Source organism: Epinephelus moara, chromosome 2, assembly GCF_006386435.1.
Source record: "Epinephelus moara isolate mb chromosome 2, YSFRI_EMoa_1.0, whole genome shotgun sequence".
NCBI lineage: Eukaryota > Metazoa > Chordata > Actinopteri > Perciformes > Serranidae > Epinephelus > Epinephelus moara.
Genome location: NC_065507.1, coordinates 34,419,241 through 34,430,433, shown reverse-complemented (window position 1 = coordinate 34,430,433; position 11,193 = coordinate 34,419,241). Strand labels below are relative to the sequence as shown.

The window sequence follows — 11,193 nt, the reverse complement described above, 5'->3', positions numbered from 1 at the left end:
AACTTTATGGTTAACTTATTTACACTTTCCTCGCTCTGACTCAGGCTCTTCTTTTAAAGATAAACGTGCACCGTCTGCTACACATGCATTGATATCTCTGCATCCACTGGATTAAAATGGAGGCGCTGTCTTTTATTTACCTGTTGCCATGGTGAATCGTGGAGTCGGAGCTCCATTGATCATGGCTTTTTATTGACGGCTTAACTCAGAGTGAACATACTCAGAGTTGACTGAACTAACTCAAATCAGCTGTTCTGGAACCGGTAACTCAGAGTTTCCTATCTCGGGGTAAATCAACTCAGAGTTCAGGGTTAGACTCAGAGTCTGTTGAACCTCCTACCTGGAATACCCCTCTGGTTCGTGGGCAGTGCAGTAAACTGAAGAGCAGCAAAATAAATCTATAGTACAGACGAAGTGATATCTGTTGTTAATCAATTAATGGTTAACTGTTATCATTCCCAGTATGGACAGTAACTCAGACAATTGTCTTTGTTTTTATCTTAGGATTTGTGGTTTTGCTAATATGATTAATGCAGTTTAAAATCCATCTGATCACTTGTGTGGTTTGCATGTTAAGCTGTAACTAAGTCATTAGAATGTTACCAAAACTGGTTGCGAGAGGGTAGTTATACGCACATCAAAAAAAGTGCAAGGCCGGCACAAAACATGAATGAAAAAGAGGTAGAGCCTGCACACTTAATCCATGCCACAAACTTTAATGAACAACGTTTCGATCCTAGAGGGATCTTCGTCAGGTCTGAATAACCAAAACTGGTTAGAATGAAAATATGACCCCAGCTCAAGCAGTAAAAAAATCTTCCAGTAAAGGATCAGAATCAGTCTGACCCTTGTCCTCAGTGTGATCACTCACATGCCACCTTGTCGCTGGGCACAAACCGAATCTCTGTGATTGGTCCATCTTCATCATCATCATCCCCATCGCTGCTGTCACTGCTGTCATCTCCTTCGTCATCAGCTGCTTTCTCTGCCATTTCTGCCTCATTATCACCTGCGAGGACAGAGGGTGAAAACATAGGAGTGACACACGCAATTAGAAACCTCCCTTTCTGGTTTTACATTAATCATTATGCCACACTGTGGTTCATATAACGGTGTCCAATTTTTTACATACATGAATAAAACACTACACATGGGTACCTTTCAGTGACACAAAAATTGAAAGTACTCATACAAGAACCTGTATGAATTCTTGTGCAGGGAAATATTTAGTTTCTGTGTTTTGAGTTCACAGACCCACAAACTCCCTCAAGAAACATACTAGAAACTAAATATTTTACTGCACAAGGGTTCAAACAGGTACATACAGACACCAAAGAATAAATTAAACATGTGTTTAGAAGAAGGAACTTTTAGTAGTGGGTATAACAAACCTACCATTATTTACTGACCTTAAGCAAGAAATCAGGACATACAGTAAAAACTGATAGATTGATCCTACAATACAATTTTTTCACTATGCGTCAGTCACCTTTGAGTTTGCCATTGACCATGACATATAGGTGTTCTTGAGGGTAAGCGCTGACGTCTCTGGAAATGGCATGCAGACCGATGTTGGGATATTCCAAGGCGAAACCCATCCCTGAGCCGTCAAACCACGACAGGCGCCTGCATAGAGGAAAACACACGTGAAGCTGACAGTTGTTGGTTCATAAAGGGTGCACAAACATAATGAAAGCTGCTTTTACAGGCTTTTGATAGTGGCAGGAAATAGAGGGTGATGACACAGTTGTAAGACCCCAACAAAAATTGAATATGTCACTTTTTTTAGGTACTTTTCCAGGCATGCAAAACAAGTCCTGAACAGTTTCCATAGCTGCATAAACGTTAAACCTTTATTTCAAATTCAGTGCCTGTTTTTAAGCATAACGTTTTAAAGTAGGAGCCAGTACCTGAAACTCTTGGGGCTAAGACCATTTCAAATGCAATAAAAAGAAAAACTAAAAAAAAAACAACTCAACAGTTTTGGTGTCTGAGTTGTAATGTTTTATTTATGTTAAAATAGCCACTATTTAAGGCAAAAATAAAAAATACGAATGTAACAGGTGAATCCAAACTTTTGAACGATAGTATAAAATTTCTAATAGGACTTTCAGGGTGGCAAATGATTTGTTTTTCCAACCACATGAATTTCTAATCATTATTTTGAAAATGTCTACTCCGGAAGTGGTTAGCAAGAGCAGTGGTGGCGATGTTGTCTGGCATGTATCTGTTATTGTTGTCGCTGTCCTACATATTGGTCACGTTTAACACAATATCTGCACAAAGCATTGCGAACATATCAGATTAAACACTAACCTTAAACTAAAACTGGGGGTTTAAAGACAAAAATAAGCGCCACGTGCATCACTTACGTTTCGGCGACGTACAGCGTGCCGCAGCCCAGCTTCTGGCCGTCAAGCACCGCTGTGGTGTCAGCTTGCTCATGCCGAACTCCCTCGGTGGGAGGACGGAGGTTTTTCAGTAAAACCATCGTCCCTGCAACCGTTAACGTCTGCGGACCCGCTAGACTAGAAATGGAAGAGGAAAGAAACGGACTGTGGTGTCTACAAGAAGCTGCGTGATCTATTTTGTGCCACACCAGCTTCCAAGTTGCTAGTTTGACCCGGGACAACTTCCCTGAAAATTAATGCTCGACAGCTTGAGGAGGATTTAAACTGAGAGCCCGGGCCGTGCGTTTCTTCTCCGGGGATTACTCAACCAGGCCGAGCCGTTCAGAGAATGAACACGGGCGGTGTAATGTCTATGAAAAATACACAAGTTAACCAAGTAATGTTACAGCTTGTGATGTTACCGGACGCTACTGCTCAGTCTCGACCTTTCGAAGATGGAATATCGCGACAAGATGTATTGATGCGGGGGGGGGGGGATGAATCACGTGACCATCACGGAGAAAGTGCGGTTACGTCTGTTTGTACATAACATCTCTATTCCCGTATCCACACTGCGCACAAAGATCTCCTCCTAATTTGAGTATTTTATTTTGAATGTTCTTGCCGGAGATATTGGTTCATTATTATCTCTAACTAGACGCCTTGGCGCTCATACAGTTAAGTTAGTAAATATTTGGCGTCCTCCTGTGGTTACTTTGCGTAACTACATCCCGTCTATTTAGGAAGTTTTATTGTGAAAATGTTTCCCGACATTTAATGTACTGTCACGTCTACAAGCATTTTTTTTTTTTTAAAGTTTGTTAAATAAGATTGGTTTGCATTTCCCATTCTATCATAAGAGAAGTATTGAATATTGTAAGTTAAAAACAAAATCCAATCCAAAATAAAACAAAAACAGTACTGGGAAAACAGGCTCATAAATAAATAAACTATTGGGAAATGAATGTATTTTGAATCAGTTGATTAAGGAAATTAAAACTGACAAAAATGTAAGGTTTAGGAATACTTAAAAAATCTACATAATGGTGATAATTGAAATTAAGAAATTAAACACACATAATAAACAAACAAGTGAATAACTATATATATATATATATATATATATATATATATATATATTGATAGATAGATAGATAGATAGATAGATAGATAGATAGATTGATAGAATTAATGAAGCCTACTTTGACTCATTTTACAGAAATATATTTAATTTATTTACATTTATCACTAAAGTATTTAATGTAAAGTGTAATGTGCTGTTATGTCTATATGCTTTTTTTAATTTAACTTTATTAATGAAAGTTAGTTTTTTATTTTGCTTTTTAACATAGTGTTGAATATTGTAAATTAAAGGCACAATTCAATCCAATACAAAAATAAAAAGAAACAGGAAAAGCACGGTAAGGAGAAAATGATGGATGAAATATTTGGAATATATTTTTAATGTTTTTGGGGGATTTTAAAACTGGAAGTACTTAAATATATAGGCCTAAATTATATACTTACTTAAAGATAAATACATTTAATGTATGTAAATGTTAAATGTAAAAAATGAGGTGGTCAGCAGGGTGTTTTCACGGCAAGTCTGTAAACCTGTCAAATCTCTCCTGAAGAATAATCCATGTCTCTGCTCTCCCTCCTTTTCAGGATTTGAACAAATGTTTTTATAAACAAATGATTTCAGGAATAAAAATTAGGCACAGACAGGACATGTGTTTGAGGAGATGCCTGGGATGTTGGTTTTAATAACTTAGAAAACATTTATGTTACAGCAATACTACAGTAACAGTACAACAGAGAAATGGAAGGAGCCACATTCACATCCAGTGGTGCCTGTCTGAATGCAGATTAGTTGGACTGAACATTTTAAAACCAATAGATTTCTGCCACAGTGCCTTAAACAGATGCAAACTGGGTTCAGTGGAATGATTGAGAGGTGTTGGCATAAACACACACCTTAATCTCCCCATACTGCTAAAACAGGTGGGGTGCTTCATCTTGCCTTGAAGAGTTTGGAGAAGGTTTTACTCTCCTTGGTGTCCAAATGCTGTGTCAGAGGATTTTCCATCATAACGACAAAAAAGAAATAAGGAGTAACAGACAGAATACTCAACAGGGGCTGCTATCTATTTTAAGTACTAAGAGTACAGTTGAGCTCATAAATGATATAAAATTATCCTGATGCTCAGGATGCTGCCCCTGCACTGCTGCATTACAGGGATTTTCCAAAACAGCCTGTTTAAAATCTAGACACATTGTATTTGCAGTGGGATCTTGAGGATAACACGTTATGTAAAAGTAAACAAGTTAATTAGATTCTGCTCAGGGTATTTTATCTTATCTTTATCTAATTGATGTTTTTTTCTCACAATTGAGTCCCACAACACCTGCACAACCTCAGGAAAGTACCTGAAAGAACATTTCGTAATTTAACCAGCAGTAAACTCCAGCCACCTGGAACCCACATTATCTGAGTGTGAGAGAAGGACCAGTATGTATGTACCAGTAATCCCAGTTATCAGTTCAACAATTAAATCTTACTTGATGCTTTTGGCAAACCGAGAAGTTCTTCTGCACAAATTCTGCATTTGTGAACCAAAACTAAACAAAAGGTTCAAACCTTTATGTAAAAATCAACTGATAATTGTCAGATTTTTTCTCAGTGCCTCCAAAGCTAAATATAAACCACTGATATAATCTGAAGTATAGACTTGATTTTTTATTTTTTTTTTAATCATTACAGTATGTTTATCAAAGTTATCGTAAAGGATACTGTCGAACAACATTTGACTAAAGTTTCAGATCTTGATCTAATAAATAAGATTACTGGTAAACGTCTATGAATTGTCGAGCTTTTGCAGCATTATAAGATTGGTACATACAGGCAACAGTAATTAAGTGCCTGACTCGCTAAAAAAACAAAAAAAAACACATCAATTTTAAAAGGGAACAAAAGCAGAAAAAATAAACCTCCTACTTATCTGACAGTTTCTTTGTATGTGTATCTTGAGTTTGCTTTTTTTATGTCGACCTTTAAAAAAATCTTTTTACATTTTATGTTCCCTGACAAGTGACAGAAGCATTTCTCCACAGATGTTAAAAAAATACTCTTTTACTGGAAGTTTGACCCTGAAAGACTGTTTCCCAACCGACGTGACCATAAACTGTGCACAGAATACACAAGTTTTTACTGTATAAAAGTTAATGTTTTTCAAATGAATTATTCAGAAGTGTCATTTGTTTTGTGACATCTTAAAATAAAGAAATATTAAAAGCCTCCGACTAGATTTAAGAAGATGCTAGAACTGCTAGAAGTGCGTTTTGTTTTCTGAAAACAAATGTGTTTATTGCACCTCAAAAGCTTCAAAGTTGAAAAGAAAGTGAACTCCATGACTTGGATGAAGGCCAATTCAAATATAATACTAGTTGAAATGTTTTTGGTGACTTCAGCTGATTGCCTTTGTTCTCTGTTTGGAACCAGGGCTCATATTATACTCTCATGCAGCGTGAGGCTCATTAGGAGAGACAACCAGGTGGTTTTGAAAATAAAGAGGCAAGAAAAATAAAGCACGAGCACATCGGATGTGAATCAAGAGTCGTTGTTGTTAAAAGTCAAAGTTCCAAGTCTTTTCTGATTTTGTTGAGTCTAAAGTCATCAAATTTGTGATTGATGTCTGACTCAAGTCTAAGCATTGTGACTCGAGTTTACACCTCCGGTCATCAGTAACTTTTAAATCTAACATTCTGTATTTAAAAGGGGAAATCATTAGAAATTCAGGGTTAGGGGGAGCAACATGGTATTCAGGGTTAAACCAGGCCAGCCTCTTCCCATTAACAGCTCACAGCAGGATAAAAGTCATTTAAAGCCTAAACAGTGATTTGACTGCATGAAGTTGAAGGAATTCTTCCATTATGCCAAACAAAGAGACCACAGTCAACCCTAAAATTTATCTGCCACTATTATACCAGATAAAACTGTGTAAATCCCTTCAGTGATGGTTATTCAGAAGCTAAGATGACTGGTAGAGAAAACAAAGTTGTTTGAGTGTGATCAGTAAATAAAGCTTTGTTCCCTCCTCCTGAAATGTTGAAAACCTTCAAAGATGTACGACACAGGGCTAAAAGTAAGCAGTATCCAGCTCTTTGCAACAATCCTGTGACATTTCCCCTGGTGAATGGGCTCCACGCTGGTCTTATTTCACACAGTCAACGGCCGCAGAATCTCAAACAAAACAAGCAAACCGTTGATGAACTCGCAGTTGAAACCTTATCGATCCACACATCACTCACAGCAGCATCTCTCCTCTGCTCCTTCATATAGAAAATATAACACTATATTTTACAAGAGGACTAAGAGATCAGAACATCTATTATCTTACAAAGAACAGCGTACAGGCAGAGTATGTACAGCAAACATGGACCCACCGAGCCAAGGTCCTGTGAACATATGGACCCAATGAGTGACCAATCTGAAACCGAACACTTTGGCTGTCAGACAGAACCTTGTTCAGCTCTAAACATCAAATGAATTAGGATTCTACATGTTACTGTTGATTTTCTTTACATCTTCCAAAAGTTTGAGCTTCATGCTCTAACCCCAGTTAGGTAACTGGAAAACTAAGTTTGAATGACAGTGTGGATGCTTCAAAGTCTATATTTATAGATCAGATATTCCTAAATCTGAGGACATAACTACTGAATTCTTTGCAGTTAACAGGATCACGAATTGAACAAATCCATCATAAACTGCCTGGGGGTCAGTTTTCCAAAATCTGTTCAGGTGATCCTTATCAATTTGAATAACATTAAGTCACTGTATTTAGCGTTCATTACTAACATGCTGCATCTACACCTTGGTAGCCATCTGGAAAATTGCACATTACAAGGGAGTTAAGTCTTCACAGCTGAGAGGCTGCAGGCAGAGAAAGTTTGGTGTTTCTGATAAAAAGTGTCCATCATTTAAGGTAAACATAATTTATAGAGTAAACTCTAGTGTCATGGAGTTTACCACTGGTATTAAGCACTGTGTAGACTGTACGAGTTGTTGAGGTGCACTTGAACGCACCATTAATACGGAGGAGGAGCTGGTTCAGTTAAACTACCTCAGTAGTTAGCATGTTGAGCTGATCATCACCGTCATATCCATGTAAAAAGGCTGTCACTGGCTGCTCTACATTATTTGTTTTATTGGATCACGATTTGCCCAGGATGACGGAGAAGCATCTCGTCTCAAGAGTCGATTCAGCCAAATTACTAAAAAAAACATTTTCTTACCTACTTATTTTTTCTTAAAGGAATACTTCACCCACAGAATTAATATTTGTACATCAGTTAGTCATACCGTGTTACCTTGAATTCCTGGAGAAAACTTTGGGTTTTTTTCCGCATGCCTCCACAGAAACAGAAAAACATATTGACTGATTTATTGATTGGGGTCCACATTTAACAACAGCAAAACTATATCAAAACATCAGTCTACAAACTCTCACACAATTTGCGCAGTGTAATCGAAGTCTCATTCATCCAGTCATATGCTCATTATTTCCCAGACAGGCAGCTCTTTTGGAGGGGGTACTGAACTGAACGTGAAACTTAACTATGCTTGCTTCAAAGCCAGACTCCATTAACAAAGCTAGTAATTTTACCTAGCTGGATACAGGAGCTGCTGGTCTACCACTGCCTCTGTCAGTTTGTTTGTGTTACAGTTACTGAATTTGAACTAACCCTTAAACACACTAAAGTCACACAATACAAACAAACTAACTGACAGAGGCAGTGGTAGACCAGCAGCTCCTGTGTTCAGCAAGGTAAAATTACTGTTTTTGTCAATGCAGTCTGGCTTTGAAGCGAGCATAAATTCACTTTCAGTTCAGTCTTGAATTGTAAGGTTTTAGAGCAAATCCATGTATTTGGGAAGTACTGAGCATAGGACTGGATAAATAAGATTTGGATTATACTGCACAAGTTGTGTGAGAGTTTGTAAACAGATGTTTTGATACATTTTTGCTGTTGTTAAATGTGGTTCCCAATCAATCAACAAGTCAATATGTTTACCGTTTTCCGTGGAGGCATACAAGAAAGTTTCTCTCACAAAATTCAAGGTAACACAACATGACTGATTTACAAATGATCATTTTGTAGGTAAAGTATTTCTTTAATAGTATCCAGCCATGCAGATAGTTTTGGTTTAATTTATGCCAGGTTTGATTAATCTGTCTGAGATTTCTGACACCACCCCCAACACAATGGACGTGAATCCTTTTTTAATTTGTGGTGATCACTGTACTGAAAAAAAAATGGCACTTCAAAACTTAACTCTAACTTAGAGTTAACAGTTTTTTTAGATTATTTTTTTTGTCTTTTATTTTAATAGAGAGAGACAAGAAAGATGGGGAGAGAAAGAGAGGTATGACATGCAACATATGCCCCTGTTGTGGTTGTGATATACCCCTTAACCCCTTAGGCTACTATTTTTCCAGTATAGCACCACAGCAATGAAAACACTATTGTGAGGACCATTGTATTCAGGTGGAGGAAGAAATCTAAGAAATCTCAAAACCCGGACTGGTAGATAAGAGTAGAGGTAAGTAAGAACTGTGCTTTTATTATGGGGAAGTCTGGTCTCTCAAACCATCAGGTCACAGGATCCAAAGTGTTCGATTCAACACTGACACTGTCCTTGGCGGTGGGTTATTAAGTGCTATGAGAATGATGAAGTGCTTTAGGTTGAGGTACACTACAAACAGACTCCTGTGACCACTTCAACCCGCCCCAAATGGGATGAACCCTCATCTATCATAACTATCACCCTGCCACATGGACCCACCACAGAGATGTCTGTAACTCCAGAGTTCAGGGATCACAATGACCTCCGGCTGTGTGTGAGTGCATCCATTGAAACATGAAGTGCTGCCAGTCCTGGTGCAAAGATGCCTTTGGTCCGGCCGGCCGGCTGTTAACGTTCCAGAAGTGACGACAAGTGAAATGTCATGAGCTTGTGTTGTGAATTACATTATGTGACGGTGGAGAGCACTCTAACACAATACAACAGCGAGGAGGAAGAGCAAGACAGGAGAGTAAGAAGGGGAAGAGGTGGAGGGAGAGAGATATCCAGTTTCAAAGGTGGTTTGTGGGTAAAAGGCCTGACAGTTAAAACAAAAAACAAAGAAGCGAGCGTTATTCACACAAACACAGCCATCATGACTGTGGACTGTTCTGGACAGAGTTTAATGAGTCTGTCTGGCCCTCCTCCTCCTCTTCCTCCTCTTCCTCCTCCTCTGGATGTAAGGGGCCATTGTGCCTGCCCTGCCTGCCTGATCCTGCACTGTCTCTGGGCACAGCGGGACTTCCAGCCCCAGGCTTCGCCGGGCCTCTGGAGGTCCGATGTCCGTTTGATGGAGACAGGCTACGGCCTCTCCCCTTTTCCTGAGTGTCACTGTCGGCCCTCCTCTCCCCGCCTGAACACTTCTTCATCGTCGTCGTCTTCTGCCTTCCCTCCTCGTCGTCCGCCTCCTCCTCCTCCTCCTCCTCGTCTTCCTCTTCATCATCATCAGAGTCGATGCGGTTGAGTCTTTTACGGACTGGACGATCCTCTTCCGATGATGACTCTGATTCCTCTGATTCTTCCTCATCCTCATCATCTGTTGAAGGTCGCCTTTTTTTCAGCATCTGAGCGAGCCGTTTGCGTCGCTGCTGTGACAGTATCTCTCTCCTCTTCCCCCTGCCCATCTTCTCCAAGTCTTCCTCTTCTCTTTCTGTCCTCCTTAACCTCCTCCACTTGTCTTTGTCCTTCTCCTTCTCTGATAGTTTCCGTCTCAGCCGCCTCCCTCTCTCTCTGTCATCCTCGTCATCCTCGTCATGTTCATATCTCTTCCCCTTCTCTCTCGTTCTGCGTCCCCGGAGATGTTCCTCCTCTCTTCTCCTCCTGTTCACTCGTCTTCTCTGGTCATCTTCCTCTTCATCTTCATAATCATCATCCTCCTCTGACTCTCTGGAGGAAGGCGACACTAAAAGAAAAAAAAAGGGTAATACTGATGAGGGGCACTTATATCATCCTGCTGACCCTAGACAACAAGAAAAACATGCACAAAAGGAAGAATTTGATAAACTACACGAGTAAGCATTACAAATCCCATTTCCAGGATTTTTTCATAGCTAAAGCCGCTACACTGGTCAATTATAAGATCTGTTTTCTCGTAGTGCTGTGGGAATTTTATCCAATACATCCTTCACACAGATATAATCTGTGTTCAACTGATGGTGAGTGAAGAGTTGTTCCAACTAGTATGCTTGCTCAGAAAGTGATTTGTGAGAGGAAATGACTGTAGCTGCTAGCGGTGACTGACCATTGCTGTAGTCACTCGAGAGATGCTCCTTGCGTGGTCTGCCACGGGGTTTAACCTTAATCCTCTTGGCGGAGGCCCGGGAGTTGTCAGATGATTCAGACGTCTCGCGGTAGTTCACCTGCTGGCGCTGGCCACGTCTCAGACCCCGCCTTTTTTTGTCAGTTTCACTGTCAGTCATGTCGCTGAACTGATCCGAGCCTGAAGAGGACAGGGACAGTGATAAATTTACAGATTACAATTTTGATAATCGATTACTTGGTTCCAAAATCGATACTCTCTGGTTACAGTTTCAAAACGACTTGCTCTTTTTCTCTGTTTTCTGTCATTGTGAACTGAATATCTTGGGGTCTTGGACTGTTGGCTGGACAAAACAAGAAATGTGTACGAAAAAAATGAATAATATATACACATATATATATGTATATATATATATATAT

At 39.4% G+C, this 11,193-nt stretch overlaps 2 protein-coding genes across 4 annotated transcripts in view; both read right to left on the bottom strand.

Moving 5' to 3' along the window:
- Positions 1-2,865, bottom strand: part of clns1a (chloride channel, nucleotide-sensitive, 1A) — a 6,041-nt gene extending 3,176 nt beyond the window's left edge. The window contains exons 1-3 of the mRNA XM_050069943.1: positions 2,373-2,865; positions 1,490-1,626; positions 872-1,009 (exon numbers count right to left, since the gene is read on the bottom strand). Of these exons, the coding sequence (XP_049925900.1) occupies positions 872-1,009; positions 1,490-1,626; positions 2,373-2,491 (394 nt within the window). The 5' untranslated portion in view covers positions 2,492-2,865. The remainder of the gene's footprint in view (positions 1-871; positions 1,010-1,489; positions 1,627-2,372) is intronic.
- Positions 2,866-3,901: 1,036 nt separating this feature from the next.
- Positions 3,902-11,193, bottom strand: part of rsf1a (remodeling and spacing factor 1a) — a 29,841-nt gene continuing 22,549 nt past the window's right edge. For all 3 annotated transcript variants that reach the window (XM_050066442.1, XM_050066451.1, XM_050066459.1), the window contains exons 17-18: positions 10,757-10,954; positions 3,902-10,417 (exon numbers count right to left, since the gene is read on the bottom strand). In XM_050066442.1, coding sequence (XP_049922399.1) covers positions 9,609-10,417; positions 10,757-10,954 — 1,007 coding nt within the window. In that variant the 3' untranslated portion in view covers positions 3,902-9,608. The remainder of the gene's footprint in view (positions 10,418-10,756; positions 10,955-11,193) is intronic.